The sequence below is a fragment of the Folsomia candida genome, unplaced genomic scaffold, assembly GCF_002217175.1.
Source record: "Folsomia candida strain VU population unplaced genomic scaffold, ASM221717v1 Fcan01_Sc009, whole genome shotgun sequence".
NCBI classification, from domain to species: Eukaryota; Metazoa; Arthropoda; class Collembola; order Entomobryomorpha; family Isotomidae; genus Folsomia; species Folsomia candida.
The window spans coordinates 4,477,399-4,497,103 of record NW_019091201.1 but is presented as its reverse complement, the minus strand read 5'-3'; the positions used below and the strand labels follow the sequence as shown (position 1 = coordinate 4,497,103).

The following is a 19,705-nucleotide window of genomic DNA, read 5'->3' as shown; positions in this document are numbered from 1 at the left end:
GTAACCATTTTCCGATTTGTCATGTTCAAAGAAATGTTTGATCTGGGTGCAATTCGATGCAATAATATATTTTCGGTGATTTTGGGTTATCATAATATGGAAATTTGGCGTAATTTTAGGAATAAGTGGGGAAAAATGTGGCGTATTTTTTCGAAAAATATGTAGTGATTTTTTTTCAAAAAGTGAGTTTGATCGGGTAAAATTTGATGTATTGAGTGATATTGACGATTTTTTTGGTATCACAAAATGAAAATTTATGGAGAGTTCGAATAATTTTAGAAAAAAAGTTTTGCAATAAAAAATTTACATTGTGAAACTTTGATCTACTTTTAAAAATGCTTGACCTGGGTGCAATTTGATGCAAGCAATAATAGATTGATAATTTTGGAGTTAAAATTGAAATTGACCATAATTTTGAGAAATTACAGTTTCAATTAAAAAAAAATCGTAATTTAAAAAGAAGCCGTAATTTTTTTCTCACCTGTGGGTCACCACTTTCGGAAGCCTGTATGATAGGAAGAGGAAGCTGGAAGCAGTGTTTGGCTGGTGGTGGGGCCGCCGGGATGACCATTCCTTTCACATATTCCTTCAAATCTTGACCACCGTTCACGTTTCGACACACCGACGCCAACGTTTCATATCTCCGGTTGGATTCTTGCGCCTAAAAAAATAGAAAAACGTCATTATTTGGGTCATACGACGACATCGACACGCGCATAGCCATAATTTCCAGTGATTTTCGGGTGAAAAGTAACCACGTGCAAGAAATAATGGGGAGAAAGTGGTTTCTTGCAGGTGAATATTTCGACCTGTAAGAAATGCAACGTGCAAAAAAACTAAGCCCCGGCGCTATACTTCACACGGTGCCTGGCTAGATGACGCACATTTCTCCCAGTTTTTGCACTTCGCATTTGATTTTGCATACAAGAAGCATGGTACAAATCTTAAAACAAGTATGATTTTATCAGAAAATCAAGAAATGTGGATGGGCAGATTAGTATTGTAAGATTTTTAGAATTTTGAGAGATTTCGACGCCATTTTTAAAAATAGAGCGATTTTTTTAAATGCTCAATTAGTACACAGATTCACCTTGACCAGATTCTCGATGGCAAGATTTTTTAGAAATTCGAAAGATAAGAAATAACGGGGAAAAAGTGGTTACTTGCAGGTAAATATTTTGACCTGCAAGAAATGCAAGGTGCGAGAAACTACGCCCCGCCGATATACGGCTAGATGGTGCCTATTTTGCATGCCTGTTCAAAAATTTAGTTTTCATTCAAAATTCAGTCATCCAAATTTCTGACTGAAGACTTTCATTCACATTCACTCATTTTCTTTCGAATTCATTTCACTTCATCCGACTTCGTTTCTTACTTCACCCCATGTATTAAGCATAGGGTGAAAAATGAAGTGAGTGAAAAGTCCTTTCATTCACTGTAATTCATCTGAAATGACGGAATCCTTCGGTCATTTTCATTCACACACATGACAGGAAATTCATTTTCATTCACCGTCATTCATTATCATAATCAGTCAAATGAATGAAGGTGAACAGGTATGATATATCTTGCACTTTCTTGCAGTTTCTTGCACCTCGTATTTCTTGCACTTCTCGCTTTGCTCTGCAAAAAATGTAACAAACTCTCAAAAAAACCTTGATCATTTCCCTGCGTACGTAACCTCATCATCGATGATAGCGTCACCAGTCGCATCGTAAATAATAAATCATGCTGTAGGAATTTTCTTTAGCGAATTTACATTTTCCCTAAAAGGCTCGACTTCTCGACGTTTGTCTCCTGCGGTAAATGAATCATGAATGAAATGAAATAAGTAGTGACTTTCTCCCAGCGTGTTTTTGTGTAAAAATAGCGCAAGGAAAACTTGTTAGAGAGTAGATGTCACATTGACGAAGCTGCGAGCGGAACGTCCCTGGGGGAATGTGCAAATTGGAGAAAGTTGTGGTGGTGGTTTGGGTATGGCAGTAGCCGCGGAAAGGCGGGGACATAGGGACAATGTCCTCACGGTTGTTAAATGTCCGCATCATCCGCCCATGTTACATAAAACCCTCCCTCCCCTATCCTACGATATTAATGTCCCCAAATGTCCCCACGGCTTCCGCGGCCACTGGGTTTGGGTAGGTGAAAGTGAGAGAGATGTGTTGCATGCACGATAAAATGTGATGGCACGAAGGGTCGTGCTTGTATTTTCGCTGAGAGAAAGGGAAGTATCAATCTTCATTTGTTTATTGGACTGTTTGATCAATTACTGTTTTTCTGTTGGGTGAAAAGTGTAGGAGTTTCACGGATCTATTTTGGAAAATTGTTACAAAACCTGATTTGTTGCGGATTTATTGGTGAAAAATAATTTGTTGTGTACGTATTAACAAATTTTTGGGAAATTTAAACCATTATTGAATTTATGAAGTCGTAGGTTTGAGTCAAACTGATTCCTAAATTGAGTAGGAATTTTACAAAATTCTAAAATTTCAGGTTTAATGTTTAAGTCAAACTGAACCTGAAATTGGATCGCAATTTTGCAAAAATTGTTAGAAAATGAGTCTCTTGACGAACTTTTTCTACTTCGAAAATATTATCTTGGGATCATTAATTCAATTAATTTTATACTCAATCAATGTAATTGGATTTTTCTGTAACACGGCTTTAACACGAAAAGGTCTTCCCCTCCCACCTCCCACGCCAGGGAATGACTACATATGTACGTGTATCTATTCTACTCCCAATTACAAGTTCGTGTAATTACTGTCCTACACAAAATAAGTCACAGTTCGAAAATATCTGGACGAAAAAAACAAACAATTAAATCGTCTCTTCAGACAAAAACTTTTCTTTAAGAATAGAGTTGTATGGTGAGAGATCCACTCACAAGGGAGGTTGGCCAGTGTATGCTGTCCAATTTTGATCAAACTAGCGTCAATCGATCATAAATTTAGCTAGGATGAAAATTGCGAAAGACGCGATCTCCCAATGGACACGTTTGGCCGAGATATTTGCATCCGAAGAGGAAAAAACGCGCAGTAAATTTGGAAAGTGTAGAATTTCTCGCCTTTACTGCGCGTTTTTTTCCTCTTGGGATGCAAACATCTCTGCCAAACGTGCCCATTGGGAGATCGTGTCTTTCGCAAATTTCATACTAATTAAATTTGTCATCGATTCACACTAATTTGCTCAAAATCAGAGAGCATACGCTGGGAGATATCCCTTGTTTGTCGCACTTATTTTCATGTCTTTACCACCGTACTACTCTACCCTTACATACTCTCTTAACAAACACAAACTGACACTAATGAAATGATCGTAAGCTAAGCTAACAAGTGAGCAAGAAGCAAAGTCGCATCAACTTGTCGTGTGTAGGATTGTTTTCTCCTCTTGATGAAGTTTGGCTCATTTTTGACTCATCAAACCCAAACTTTTCGTTCCTCCGTTCCATTACCCAACAGTGGCGGCGGAAAGGTGGGGACAAAGGGACAATGTCCTCACAGTTATTCGATGTCTCCATCATCTGCCCATCTTATACAAACCCATCCCTCCCCCATCCTACAAAGTTAATGTCCCCAGATGTCCCCACGCCTTCCGCGGCCACTGTTACCCGACCAATATTAAGATAACAACCGTGGAAGAAGATCTTCTTCTTGAACTACGTAAGGCGAATTTCCGGAGAAAAAGTTTTAATCACGAATAAACTTCCTCGTAGGAGAGGAAATTGAGAAAATTCCACTTGTTTTTCTTATCCAAACAATTGACTTTTTGTTAATCATGAGAAAAAGAAGAAGAAGAGTTAAGTTTCCTGGTATGAAAAGTTTCCACGAGAAGCTAATCACTTTCTCTGAAAATTTCTGCCCTACTTTTAATAATCGTGCAGGTGAAAGTGGAGTACGTGATGAGGATAAGTGCGTTTTTGTTACTAACTTGCGCCAATGTTGTGGTTCAACTATGGAGCAAATTAGAAAATGAGTGAAGCACAAAGGCAGATTATCAACCATGTGAAATTTGTTATCTCAAATTCCCCGAAACTCGAATTTCGAATTTTAAGATATTTCTCACTGGAGAACGTATCCAAAAATTAGTGTGAAAAATAAATGACACAATTGCGTCAATATTATGGCATAAATTAGTAAACGAGTAACGTTTAAATGCAGCTTATCACGTGAATTTTGTATGTCAAGTTCGCATTGAATTTTTAAGATATTTCTCAGTGGAGAAAGTTTTCAAAAAATTAGTGTGCAAAATATACGAAAATTTCTAAATCTTATTGCAAGTAAATGACATACTTGTACCAATGTTATAAGTGCCTCAAAATAAACGAAAATTACCAACGAGTGAAGTATAAAGGTAGCTTATCACGGGAATTTTTTAAATCTCAAATTCACCTTGCCCGAAACACGTATCAAATTTAAGACATTTCTCACTGGAGAAAGTTGTCCAAAATTAATATTCAAAATATTCCAAAATTTCTAAATTTTATTGTTAATAAATAACTATTTTTTAAATATAAAAGTAGAAAAATATTCCACTCACCCTTCCCGACACGATCTCCGACCCCAGGAGGATGGATTCTGACAGCGTGTTGACCAAGTCGACGTACACCTCCTCCAATTCCTGTACAAAAAAGACGACCCATCTTCAACATTAAGAAAGCGGCATACATAACTAACAAAATGGTGGTGGTGAAAGTATGAACGAGCATTAGCATCAGCAGCAGCAGCGTTATTATTACTTGGCAGCCGTGCTTTCTCTTCCACGCTTTCTCTTTTCTACGACATCATTATTTCCTCGGAGCAGCCTCATTTCCTCACTTATAAGACACACACGTCACGTAAATTCCAAATTTGTGCTTGGTGGTGACAAATAGTCCTTTTAACCATTCATGGGATCATGTTGGCCCAATTTGTCAATCTGACATGAATTAAACCCTCCGCGCAGTGGCGGCGGAAGTGTGCGGACAGAGGGACATTGTTCCTAAGAATTTCATAAAATTCATATTCTGCCTATGTTAATAAGCCCTATCTCACAATGTCCCCTCAACTTCCGCCGGCACTGCCCTCCGCGTACCTTTATTCAGGCTAAATTTTTTGTGGGTGGGTGGGTGGTGCAAGCAGCGAGGCGAGCAGTAGCGTGTTACGCAAGAGACAAGATACACCCACTTACGAGGCTATTATAGGTCATGTCGGTCTGCTTCGTGACCTACAAACAATATTTTTTTAAGGAATTGCGCCACTCGAAAGATAATGCAATTATGAATCCGTATTCTACTATTATTAAGTAGAATAGTGGGTGGCACAATTTTTAGTGGAGGTAAGAATAAATGTGTGAGATGTTCGATAACGTGGGTATCGCCACGAGAGAGGGAGATAATGCAATTTATTGTATTATTAGAATAATGGATAGCGCAATTTTTAGTGTTTAGAGACAAGAATAACTTTGCGAGATGGATCGTGGTACGAAAACGTGGGTTGGAACTGTCAGAATAATTGAGAAAGTGGGTAAAAATAGATCAAAACCTGGACCAGAGATGAATTGTGAAAGTGGTGAAAGCGAGTTTTTTCTAGATGGTTGGACGACTTTAATGGCTTGAGACCATTAAAGTGTCATTGATCTGCATACAATTTGTACAAAGATGCTGTTCTATACTTGACTTGAGAGCAAATTATTTTTCGGTAATAATAGATAGTTATTTATTTTCGAAGACTGACGCACATCTGAGAAAGTTTGTGGGTCTGTTTTGTTACAACTTATTAAAATTTACGTGAATAAATTCTCAATATTTCTTGGATTTTCGAAGTATGTAACTAACTATATTTCAGACTATTTTCCAAAAATTGTGTCAATTCTGTGACGATAAAAAATATATAAACTTAAGGTACAAAAAAATTAAGCATCTTATTTAAAAAGTTATGATTTTAAGAAAGATGTAAGGTCAGAAAAATACACATTTTGGAAATTTTTTTATATTTTTTTAAATTCCTCAATATTTCAAAAAATACATATCCGTCCTACGCTAATAAATGCAGCATCCCTTAAAATGAATCCTCAAAAATTGCGGATCGAATTAACAAAAATAACGATTTGAAGAAATATTGTCAAAAAAAATTTTATGCACATTAAAAAAATAGTTTTTACGTTTTTTAGAAAAAAATACTTTCTGAATTTTTCCAAGCCTGCATATCCGTCCTACGCTAATATTTAAATGAAGCATCCCTACCGACAGGATTATTATTTCAGATAGAAGTTGCCCGTTAAGAGGCCGCATAACTCATTTTTGACACACTCCATCAGCCTGTATAATCGATGAATCGCTTCATTTACCTCGCGATTCGTGCTTTTCATTCACCCAGCTTTGGCTGTCTCTTTGATAATACGCGTATTATAAAGCCATTATTATTCCCGAATTTGAAATACCGTTCCGTTCCCGGAGAAAAAGAGAAAGTCGAACGTAATGAGGCCTGAGCAAACGTGGCTGTACATAAATTTGACATGTGAGTAATTGGCTGGTAAACCAAGTGCGACATGTCCTCCTCCCACGGCTTAAGGTGCCCAGGTAAAAAAAAAACTAATTCCGACATAACGCCTCCATTAATTGAGAAAGTTGGGTTAGTAATAAAGTAATGTGGAGTAGAGGATGTAATGAAGTAGCGGAAACTGGGTTATTGTGACCTGCGACCTTTTGACCTTCAAAGTTGCCTGACTAATTGAATCCGGAAATAGAATTAAAATTTTTAAAATAATTAACTATCTACTTAAAATCTTCAAATTATTTTTTTTAATTTTAAGCAGCAGAAGGCAGCATATTCTGACCTATGAACTATTGTCGTGACCTTTTGACCTCAACGAATTCCCGCTTACTTTAAAAATAAGATATCCGGAAACAGAGTTTAACTTTCTAAAATAATAAATTCCCTGAAATCTTCGAATTATTTTAGCAAATTGCATCAACAGAAGTTACAGAATTGTTAAATTAGCATATTATGACCTATGACCTGTCCCGTGACCTTTAGAACTACAAGATCACCTTACAAGCTTCCTTCTGCTTAAGAAAGTTCAAATATCGGAAACCAGAAATTTTAAAAAAGGTGAGTGCCATCTTGCTCAGAGATGGACGGACAGACAAATCGATCACAAAAAGTACCCTTCCCCTAAATAATAATGGTAATCGCAGCAAACCTAAGGGTAGATGTCCCACTAAATTACGAAGGTAATTTGCACGTGCAGTTTTCCCTTAGAAATAATTTTCCATCCAGCTCACCTGGAGCAGAGCGGGCAAGGTCTCGTTGTGGTATTCCCGATACATGGCATTAGTTCCCTTCAATTGCTGAACGTAAGCGTTATGGGCGTCATAATAATTAGCCAGCGTTGCATTGTTTCCACCCTGAATGTGCTGCAGACACGCGTCGTTGTAGTCCCGGTATGCCTGAGAGAAAGCAAAGAGAAAGTTAGCGAGTTTCTTAATGGGTTCTTGAAAAAATGGGGAATTTTCACATTTTTTCGAAGATAGGTAAGTAATGTACTTCTTTATAAGTTCTTTAAAAAAATATCCCATTTTTTGCATTTTTTAGTAGATACGTGATATACAACTTACACTGGCCAACAAGGACTCTGCTTTACTGAGGACAGTCTCGAAACTCTCACGATGTGCGAAAACTTTCCTGGATTGAATTTTTAAACAAAACGTCTTCTCCAGGAGGGGCCTTGCTATCTGGAAAGACAGAAAATACAAACAATTAGGATGTATTCAATTGTGATAATCCGGTATAATCCGATCCGACCGTTTTCTGTAACATGGATCCGATCCGATTTTCAAATTTTATCCCTATTATACTGATGGTCGGATTAAAAAAAACGATCGGATCTACTGATGAACACTAATCAGGCGGGAATTTGATGGTTTTTCCATCTTGAGCCAAGCTTTTAAACTCGCTTAGCTATCGGCTAAATACGAATAATTCCCCCCCCCCCCTAAATTATAATGAAACACAAGTTCCCCCGTCGTTTCCACGAAGTCTTTTGATTTAAGGTACACATTTCTAGCATGACAGGTTTGTGCCATTTGTATCTGACATTATTCGAAATCATGAATCAGCACATGCAATAAAATTTGATTATTTAGTTCCTCACATCTTTGCGACCTTTGACATATCTATGAAGCGTTACGTTATTTGTTCTAGCTCATAAATTTCCAAGCGATTCGCAGCACGTGGTACGCAAAAAAGGTAAAAAAATCAATGCTGCCGTCCAGATTAATAAGCATATCCGACTCCTTTGCCATTTCATTTTCCTAGAAATTTTCCTCCATTCAGAACTTTCTCCTCTGAAAGATCAGCGATGAGATAACGCATATACATGCATACGAGTTGCACTGTGTATGCAGTGGCCGCGGAAGCGTGTGTGGACAGAGGGACAATGTCCCCAAGGTTGTTCGACATCCGCATCATCTGTGCACCTTATATAAACCTCCCCCTCCCCTATCCTGCATTATTAATGTCCCCCGATGTCCCCACGGCTTTCGCGGCCACTGGAAGAATTCAGGCTACTCAAATGTATGCACATGATGCAGTGGCCGCGGAAGCGTTGAAACATAGGGACAATGTCCCCACGGTTATTCGATGTCCGCATTATCTCCCCATGTTAAATATCTTATCCTACAATGTTAATGTCCCCCGATGTCCCCACGGCTTCCGCGGCCACTGTGTGCATGTACATACATACATACATACACGATCTGCCTGCACATGAATTGATCTGCCTGCCTGCCTACCTGATTACCATTTCTATCATCGCGTAATGATACTACCAGCACACGTACGGATCGTATCGATTCCGGTTTTCTTGGTATTTCAGTCAGGATATGGCAAATTCAATCTCTGGACAGCAGCAGTTCGTATATGATGTGCTTTCTCTCAATGATCTCATCTCTCCTCAGCCCATGGTTTACGTGTGTACGTACATCACACGTGATTTTTATTGCTTTCAATAAAATAATTTTGTGCCTGATTTATGTTCTCTCTTTGTATCGGGTTGTGTCTTGTCTCTGAAGTTTCGATAAGATAACACAGGGAAATCGTGTGCTGGGTAGCGTGGTGGGTGGAACAAAACAAGTGTTTCTATGAGGCCAGCATTATTGCGTTGGACGTTTGGCATGGTTTATACGTATCTGCACTCTTAGAAAACTGGTATTAAATCGTTACTGACCGGAGTAAATATATGACTCTACCGGCACTGGCAATAACGGGCATTACCGTTTAGCAATGTTGTGGCAATGAATAATTTACCACGGAGGAACGAACCACTACTAAGGAAGTTATTACCAAATCAATACCAGTAAACGGAATGTATATCTGACTACCATATTTTTAAGCGTATAAAATCCTAGAAAACTGGTATTAAATCATTACTGACCGGAGTGCATATTTATATGACTACCGGCCCTGATAATAATGAGCATTACATTGTTTAGTCACGTTATGGTAATGAAAAATTTACCACACAGAAACAAACTATCTACTACCAATCCGGTAGGAAGTTATTACCAAATCAATGCAAGTACAGGGTATATATGTGACTCTGCAGTCTTAGAAATCTGGTATTAAATCATTACTGACGGGAGTACATGGGTCTACCATCAAGGACGTACATAATAACGGGCATTACCTTTTAGAATGTTGTGCTGGGGAAAAATTTACCACTCAGAAACAAACTATTACCAATGCGGTAGGAAGTTATTACCAAATCAATACAAGTATATATGCGACTCTACCAGAATTTTAACAGTGTACGTACGATGATGATTTCTTGGGTGGAGAGAAAATGGGAGGTGAAGGTTAAACGTGGCTGCGAAATTGGACAGGTAATAGATTTCAAGTGCTCCATCTTATTGGCATTTTCTTCCCAACTACTCAATATTGGCGTTCGCCTTTCGCCTTTCTCTCCTCGTGGGCGAAATTGCATGCTGCCTTTCATTTCTTTGGGAGAAAGTTGAAAGCTACGGATGGATTTAATTCTTCTTGGAAAAGGCTATTATTTTGGGCATGCTTGGCTTGCATATCGTGTAAAAAGGGAAACAAAAGCGGAAGGGTTTGAAAAGAAAAGAAAAATATTTCCTAGAAATTTAAATTTCTTGGTATTTCGAATAAAAGTATTTCGTTAATTTGAATTTCTTAGTATTTTGGAGAAAAGTATTTTGTTGAGATTTAAATTTTTTGGTATTTCGAAGAAAAGTATTTCGTAGAAATTGAAATTTTTTGGTATTTCGAAGAAAAATATTTCGTATTTTTTGTACACATTATGTTAAATAGATTTTGTAGTCTTGTTAGTTACCTGTCGTCCGAATGAACCGGAAATGTCGGAATGGACCTGCGAATCTATTTCGACCTCTTGTAACAACGTTTCCCAAATCTGGAATAGAGCACTGCTTCCGGGTGGTCTGCAATATTAAAAACAAACCATTTTTTGAGTATTTTTATAAATTAGTAGCGTTGTGCTTATGCTGATGATTACGGAATTTAGCCATTTATATAGAATGTCCATATTTAAACTTATTTTTTATTATAAGCCCAATTTTAGAATAAATTCCCGGGAATTTATTATAACGCGCGAGAAGCGTGAAATTTATTTTCATGCCCAAAATGCCAGAAATTTATTTTCAAATCGAAAATTCCAGACAGTCGGAAATTTATTTAGAAATATAGTACGCCGAATTGACCTCCCGTTTAAATTGATGCAACCCACCATAACACCAAAGTTACAATAAATGGCGTGCCCAAAATGCCTGGAATTACGTACATGAAAAGTGTCACATACATAAATACCCCACACACAAACAGCTTAATATTTTCAGACACGTGTATAGATTTTTGATACAAAATAAGCTCCTCTTACCTATACTAATTCCGATTGGACGATAAGTACAAAAAGTGGGACAAATATAAGTGGATAAATCCTCATTTACAGATTACGTCTACATAAGTAGTCTGATCTAACCACAAGAAAGAGAGAAAGTAGAGACCCACCAAGCAAAACCAGACAAAAAGTGGTTTGTTATATGCCCATTAATGCCCGCACTTTGTCTCCGTCCTGATTATTCGCCTTTGTTGTGCGAGGACGCGGGGACAAAAGAAGATAATAATTCCGACTTCATTTTCCTCGTCATGCGTCCATACATACATAATCCGGAACCGTATCTAATCCTTTTTTCCCCTCTGTAATATCGCATATGCACACAGACGACCTTAATTAGTGTTTATTAAGTGGGAGTAAAGCACACAAAGAGCGTATTTATGTACTTGTTGGGAGAAGAAGATAAGAAGTATAAGCTGGAAGAAGGGGAAGAAGGAGTTATGTATGTGGTTACCCGATAAGCATGGAGACAAATTGGTAAAAATCTGGTATCGGTAAAAATTTTGTTCTGGGAAAAATATGATACTGGTAAAATCTGGTATTGGTAAAAATCTGGTATTGGTAAAAATGATAAAAGCGTGACCAAACTTGGTCTAAATGAAGATGTGTCCACGGAAGAAATGGTATGTTTCTAATAATAGAGATTTCCCAGTGTATGCTCTCCGAATTTGAGCAAAATTAGTGTCACTCTATGACAAATTTAATTAGTATGAAATTTGCGAAAGACACGATCTGCCAATAGGTACGTTTGACAAAGATGTTTGCATCCGAAGAGGAGAAAACGCGCGGTAAATTTGGAAAGTATAAAATTTGTCATCATAGGACACGTTTTTTCCTCCTTCATTTTGTTAAATCATTTTAGAATGATCAAATATTTGATTGATTTATTTATTCTAATGTTGTTGTTTAACGTCGTTTAAATTATTTCAAGTATATTTAATTCATTTTAGTTTACAAGTTAGATACAAAATGGGTGATGCAATTCGGATAAAACATTTTGGACAATTAGTATGTTCGAATTCATTTAAAAATCCAAATTTCAAAACATTTCAAAATATCCATTTTGCAAAAGCCACCATCTCCAAATTCACAGGTTTGGCAGAGATATTTGCATCCAAATCGCCCTAAAGTCGACAAATTTTGCACTTTCCAAATTTGCTGCGCGTTTTCTCCTCTTCGGATGCAAATATCTCGGCCAAACGTGCCCATTGGGAGATCGTGTCTTTCACAAATTTCATACTAATTAAACTTGTCATCGATTGACACTAATTTGCTCATAATCTGAGAGCATATGCTAAGAAGTCGACCAAACTGTTTATCGGGTGGTCTTCATTCAGAAGTAAAATTCATACAAAAAAGAAGAAGACGAAGGAGAGAAGAGGATGAAATGAAGTGAAAGCAGACGACAGTTTCGTGTCGTATCTTTCTCCACCCTTCCAGCCTTTATCTCGCGATAAGCTCACCACTTTGTTTTCCATTTACTTTGTCGATGTCTTTTTCCTCTATTCATTATTCACGGCTTATGGGTTACATACATATCTCTTTTTTGCGACAGGTTCTCAGTTGATTTGGCTGTCTGTCTATGCCATCCGGTTTTTTGTGTCCATTCATTTTTTCCACGTAATGAGAGACGAGGATTCAAATAAAATAAGGTAATGACAGAATGTAAAAATTTAAACCGAGTAAAAATTTGAACCGGTTCCCTGCAGGAATTAGGCCGAATTTTGGGTAGAAATTTGCCATCATTTTCTGCAGAGCGACTTGTGCAAAGAGATTTATGCAGAAAACTAATTTGATCGGGTTTCTTGCATCAATTTGACCCCATTTCTGCAGAAATCTGCCCTCATTTCCTGCAGAAAAATTTTATGCAGAGTCATTTTTACAGAAACATTTTATGCAGTGATTTATGCAGAAAACTAATTTGAACTGGTTTCTTGTATAAATTTACCCGATTTTTATGAAGAAATTCGTCATAGTTTCGTGTAGAAAACTTTATACAGAGCAATTTGTGCAGAAAATTGTGCAGAATTATGCTCAAATAGTTCCGTAAAATCAACCCGATTAAAACTTTGCGCAGGATTATGCACCGAAAATTATGCAGAATATAATATGCATCGAGGTTTTGTCGATTACTGCAGAATTCGATACAGTGATTTCTACTCGGATAAGTTTTTTTGCAGGTATGCATTTCTCCACATGTCTAATTGGCTACTGTGCACAAAATCTGCAGAATTGTGTTCATTGAAGTCACAACAAAGGGGAAATGTGTGCATTATAATGATGGATGGCTGGCTTGGTAAGGTAAAAGTCGGGACAATGGGTTCTGAGTGCGGTCATCCATCGTTAAGCTGACTCCGCAATTCTGAACGTGTTTTTGGTGAAAGCGACCGACTGGAAAGAATGGGATGCATGCACACAGTGCAGGATTTCGTAATCAATCCGTACATTGAGGTTATCGATTAGAAGGTGGACAAGGCACCAATTTTCTTTCGGGTGCAAAAAATAAGGGGGAGAAAGTGGTTTCTTTCAGGTAAATATTTTGACCTGGGAGAAATGCAAGGCGGGAGAAACTATGCCGCGCCGCTATAAATACTTCAAACGGCGAGCGGGAAGAGGGCGCATATTTCGTGCACTTTGTCACAGTTTCTTACACTCCGGATTTCTTGCGTAGCTTGCTTTGCAGTGCAAGAAATGTGGTAAACCCGCAAGAAACTAAAGACTGGGAAGTAACCATTTTCAAGAAATAACGGGAAGAAAGTGGTTTCTTGCAAGTAAATATTTTGACCTGTGAGAAATGCGAGGCGCTATAAACTGCTCCCTGCATTTCATATGGCGCGTGGCTAGATGGCGCACATTTCTGTCACTTTCTCCCAGTTTCTTGCACCTCGAATTTCGCGCGTTTCTTGCTTTTCACCACAAGAAATGTATGTAGCAAACCCTCAAGAGGCGCAACACTGCCAATTTTATGATGATACCGCTAAAATATGGAGCGAATATTATATAGAGTCCAGGAAATCGAGAAAATTTGCACAAAGGATCCCCTTATAGTTTGGCCACACATAAAGTGACACGATTGGAATTTTTTGTACACACGGACAATACGAAATTGTCAACAAATGTCCATTAGGACGATACACATTTGGCAAATTGGGTGGAGTTGGTGGCAGCATCGGAATGATGAAAGGGAAGCCGTGTAGCGAGATCCATTTTCGTCAATCCTTTTAAAAAATGTTAGGGCCATCGAATCCTGATAAACTGTGTGATGTGGTATCATATTTTTATCATATTAGTATTTCTGAGAGGCCGCACATGTCGAATAATAACCAGAGGGCGGATATGTATTTAGGAAAAAAAATCGCTGAAATGTGTATTTAATATTTACAAAAAAAAGACAAAATGTGCACGAAAAATGTAGCAACAAAACGCCAACAATAAGAATTTTCACAAAATTTGTATATTTTGAATATTAGATACTTGGACTATTACGAATTTCCTTGACCAAAAAAATTTCGAACCCACAAAGTTTGACCTTCGGTCATCATAAAATAAATGCATATCCGCCCTCAGCTTATGAGAGAAAGTCATAAATGTTTTGTAACCCAATTTCCTCAAACAAAAAATTTCGTTCGAATTACATCTTTGAAGTACCGATTTTACAAAATATGTTTTTTTTAATAATACTGGAAATATTTAATGCCTGAAAACATAGAATTTCGTGATCTACTCTACACGAGTTAGGGAACACAACCACAAAGTTTGACCTTCGGTCGTCATAAAATGTTAAAAAAAACTTGAAAATAAATACATATCCGCCTTCTGAACTGAATATGAGTGAAAGTACCAGGAAAAACCAACCACCCACTCTGTCGCCTGTTTACTTACTTGTCCTCGCCCATCTGCCTCGACATTCCATGGGAATTTCCTACATAAACATGAACATCCGATTTGTCTAGCGAAACCCACTCTCAACTCCTCCACACATTCCCGAAACTGGGCACGTTCAACTTTCTCCAATATCCGGAGATTCCCTGGACTGACAAATATTAGCAATTTTGTAGTGTATTTCGTGAAATGGATTCATACTGAGGGATAAATTGCTTAATTTTAAGAGGGAGGAAAATCCCATCCCACGTAGGAGCACAAATTTGAAAATAAAGGTCAGTCTGCTGCAGTAATTTCCTGCATGCAGCGACATAATCTAATCGTGTCGATCGAGCAATTTTCGCAGATCTGTATCGACCTTTTCATGCACTATTTTATGATAACACTTGAGTAAAGATTACATCTCTGTCACGTACGTATGACGTCTCATCTCTTTGAGGGGAATATGTGAGGGAGGAAAAATTTCATAGGTCGGTGAGAAAGCAAGTGGTGGCTGGAGAAAGTTTGCTTATTGTTAGGTAGATCTGAAAGGCATGCACAATTTTGGATGCAAGGAGGAAAAGTAAGTTTTATGTCTCGATAAGACAGCTATTAACAGCTGACAGCCAACAATTAATTATAGGGACAGAGGGACAATGTCCCCACGCTTATTCAATGTACCCATAATCCCCCCATGTTATGTATATAACCCCGCCCTCCCTTATCCTTTAATGTTAATGTCCCCAGATGTTCCCCCCAATTTCCGCGGCCACTGTGGAAGATATTTGCATAACGCACAAAAATAATTAGTTTAATGATGAATTGCATCGAAATTTGACGTGAGTTGATCAAACTTATTAAAATCTGCGGCTTAATTTAAAGTGTGATTGTTAAAAATTATGAAAACCACGAAAACAAAAACTATCACAAGAAAATCCAATTTTGATAATTTTTTTATTTCCTTGCTCTATGATAGTTTCTTAGCCATATATTTACAATTTAATTTATTTGAAGTTTCTACTATTTTTGAAAACTTTCATTATTTCTTAACATTTCTCCACTATATGCCCCCACCAAATATTTTTTATCATAAAATTCGTTGGTCCTTAAATTTTCCAAGCTACATAACCTTTTATGTATTTAAAAATCAACGCAGAACTTTATTTTTTCACTGGCGTCAAAGTCAGACAAGAGAAAATTGTGTTAATTACTGTAAATAAGATTTTACGAAAACTTGTTAATTTTCACCCACCCAATTTTCTTTCTACTCGAACCATAAAAATGTTACGCACCCCGTTATTTGGCCATTTTTCAGGTGTACCTACTCCCATGTGGCATGATAGCACGGCATGAACATCACTTTCTCCTCGAGGATGATTTATATCTTCGCGTGATACAAAGTATTTGAAGTTAAGGGTCTGGAAGAAAGTGAAAGTGGTGCGGTTTTCACTGGCTCGTAAAATAAAGGAGGAGGAGGAGGAAAAATAAGTAAAAGTAAGCATGAGATTAGATTAATGTCCGCGTTTAATGCAGACTTTAGCCCACCGTTCATTGCTCACTCAACCCACGAAGCGTCAGACCTGCTTTCTCCCCCTTTTTAGGCATTAGATAAGGTTAAGGTTGATTTAGTTTCGGGGCGGGTTTTTTAGTGCAAGGGAGGATCAGTGACCGTGGAAGTGTGAGGGCAGAGGGGGACTATATGTCCCAATGGGTATTTAGATTTCGGCTTCGTTTCCACGGCCACTGGAAGAATTCAGGCTACTCAGATTGTACGTACATGATGCAGTAGCCGCGGAAGCGTGGGGACAAAGGGACAATGTCCGCATCATCTGCCCTTCTTATATAAACCCATCCCTCCCATATCCTGCAATGTTAATGTCCCCACGACTTCCACGGCCACTGATTACATACATACAACGCGAAATTAACAGGTAGAATATCTGATATTACATTCCAGTGGCCGCGGAAGTGTTCTTGGGGACAGAGGACCAATTTCCCAAAGGTTATTGGATTTCTCCGTCATATTATATGAACCCATCCCTCCCTTATCCAATGTTAATGTCCCCCGATGTCCTCACAGCTTCCGCGGCCACTGCGGAGTACATGTTGTGTGTGGTTTGTCGGTTTTTCAGACAAGACAACCGGTGAAAGTTCTCATAAATTAGGGAGAAAGAGACGGTTTTTATAGTGGTTTGTCTTCCCATGAAAAAGTGTGGCTTTCTTTTTAGCATGGCCCACCTTCTTGTCTACATACGTAATGGGTGTCAAGGGCCAAGTTCAATGTTCTCGTTGGGATATAATATTTACGTAACGGTGTGACACAATGATTGGTGGGGAAAAAATAGAAAAACTTTGTATGGAAAAATTGTGTTATTCTAACAATGGGGGTCTCTCAGCGTATGCGATTCGATTTTGGGTAAAATAGTCAATGGATTACAAATTTAAGTAGTATGAAATTTGCGAAAGACACGATCTCCCAATGGGCACGTTTGGCAGAGATATTTGCATCCGAAGAGGAGAAAACGCGCCCTAAAGTTGACAAATGCTACACTTTCCAAGTTTACTGGGCGTTTTCTCCTCTTCGGATGCAAATATCTCTGCCAAACGTGCCCATTGGGAGATCGTGTCGTTCTCAAATTTCATTCTAATAAAATTTGTCGAAGATTCCCACTAATTTGCTCAAAATCGGGGAGCATAAGCTGGGACACCTCCCTTGTCAGGTGAAGAAGTTTTGCAGGGAAATTGAATTTATGCGATCTTGTTTTCGTCCAGGTTCAATGTTCCCGTCAAATAAATACGTAACCGTGTCAAAATATATGCTTGTAATTCGTGACAAAAAATGAAATTTGTTGCGCAACAAAATGAGATGAATATAGCATATTTTACGAAGTTTTTCAGGCTTATTGAATTTATAAGGCGTATACGTAGGAACTTTTGGTCGGGGCTGGATTGATGATAAGGGCGACGATATGACGACGAGGAGGAAATGAGATTTTCCACGGACAAATTTAATCCCCACCTACGTTACGTGTGCATGCCCACCTTAAACACAGTGGCCGCGGAGGGTGAGGACAGAGGGGGACAATGTTCCCAGGGTTGTTCGATGTCCGCATCATCTTCCCATTTTATATAAACCTGTCTCCCCCCATCCTACAATGTTAATGTCCTCACGGCTTCCGCGGCGGCCACTGGAAGAGTTCAGGCAACTCAAATGTATGTACATGATGCAGTGGCCGCGGAAGCTTGAGGGGACAATGTCCCCACGGTTGTCCAATGTCCGCATCATGTCCCCATGTGATATAAACCCCTCTCTCCCCTATCCTACAATTTTAATGTCCCCCAATGTCCCCACAGCTTCCGCGGCCACTGCTTAAAGACCTTGTACCTCGACACATCATCATCATCATCATTATTTTACATATCTCCCTCTCAACTCATACATGTGTCCCCCCTAATTTTAATTCCTTCTAAAATATGAGACCGACCAAAGTGTAAGAGGCTTGCTTTCTTCCGGCCAATTTAAAATGGCAATTTCTCTCCGTAAACATCATTCCCCATTTGAAATAAGTTTCTTTACAGGGTTTAGATTTCTGAGGAAATATAATGTAAGCCGCTTGTCATACATGTCGACATCATTAACATTAATAAAGCTACGTAGAAGCTCCGTTTGATGATGATGATGATGCTGTTGCTACTTAATTTCTCTCTCCGTGAAGTTTAAATCTTCTGGTTGAAGAGAGAACTTAATCTTTTCTCCTAATGAAAATAGTTTTTGATGTTGAACACCAATTCGGGACTTTGAAACGTCAAAGTAAATTAGGGAGGGATTCAAATTAGGTGGAAAATATGGGATTCTTTGATTTGCCGTGTACTTATCAATTAATGATGAATAGTGAAATATACTTAGCAATTTATGGTGAATATTCCCGTGTGTTATGTTATCATTTGACGATGAATAATATTCTGTGCAGACCAAAATTGTCGAATTTTGATAGCGTATTTACGAACCCTAAAGTCTTCCACACAGTTTTCTTAAAATGCTGTACACGTGGCGTTGGTGAGGGAAATTTGGTGTTAAAAACATAATTTTCACCAATTCGGGAGTACTTTGGAACGTTAAAGTAAAGTAATGAAGGATGAAAATACTTAATTCTTTTATTTGCCTTGTACTTATTAATTGATGATGAATATTGCTATGTACTTATCAATTCGTGGTGAATATTCTTGTGTACTTATCATTTGATGATGAATAATGTTTCCTGCAGATAAGCATTGTCCGTATTTTAGTACAGTGTATTTAAGTATGAAACCAACACCACCACCGGATAGTCATTTTTTATTCTGTGCACGTGGCGTTAGTAGGTAGCGAAATTTTGGTGATGGGCTATGTAACCAACACTCTGGTTCATCATCATTTCCCGTGATGATGGCATGCACAATGGTCGAGCTTTCTCTACTTTCTCTCTGGAGAAACATGTTAAGGAAAGATTAGCACACTTAGCACTCAGCCCGAGCAATATCCTCAATCTGCTATCGGACACGATGCTGAATACGGAATTTGGGTGGATTTGTGCAAAGTTTGCGTAAATAAGAGGAGGACGAGGAGGATAGTTTGCTAGAGTTCTTATCAAGATGTAGAGTTGTACAATGGGCATGTACGTGATGGGAGGCATTTTGAGCATGAAAGTTAATTTGTGGCATTATGGGTATGAAAATAAATTCATGACATTTTAGTCATGAAAATAAATACTGGACATTTTAGATATGAAAATAAATGCCCAGAATTTTAGACAAAATTAACTTAATAATTTAATTAGTATAAAATTATTATAAAATTAATGTTTAATCCGGAATTTTGGGTATAAAAATCATTCACCAGTATTTTGGACGTGCCGTAAAACGTTAGAATTTATTGTAACATTGGCGTTATGCGGGC

The 19,705-nt window shown here is 38.1% G+C and overlaps 1 protein-coding gene across 8 annotated transcripts in view; it reads right to left on the bottom strand.

Annotated features, from left to right (window-relative positions):
• Positions 1-19,705, bottom strand: part of LOC110853970 — a 94,141-nt gene that overhangs the window by 23,520 nt on the left and 50,916 nt on the right. For 7 of the 8 annotated variants that reach the window (XM_035854725.1, XM_035854726.1, XM_035854730.1 and 4 more), the window contains exons 4-9: positions 10,330-10,435; positions 7,595-7,711; positions 7,262-7,426; positions 5,167-5,202; positions 4,537-4,617; positions 482-661 (exon numbers count right to left, since the gene is read on the bottom strand). In XM_035854725.1, coding sequence (XP_035710618.1) covers positions 482-661; positions 4,537-4,617; positions 5,167-5,202; positions 7,262-7,426; positions 7,595-7,711; positions 10,330-10,435 — 685 coding nt within the window. The remainder of the gene's footprint in view (positions 1-481; positions 662-4,536; positions 4,618-5,166; positions 5,203-7,261; positions 7,427-7,594; positions 7,712-10,329; positions 10,436-19,705) is intronic. The other variant, XM_035854727.1, reaches the window with a different exon arrangement.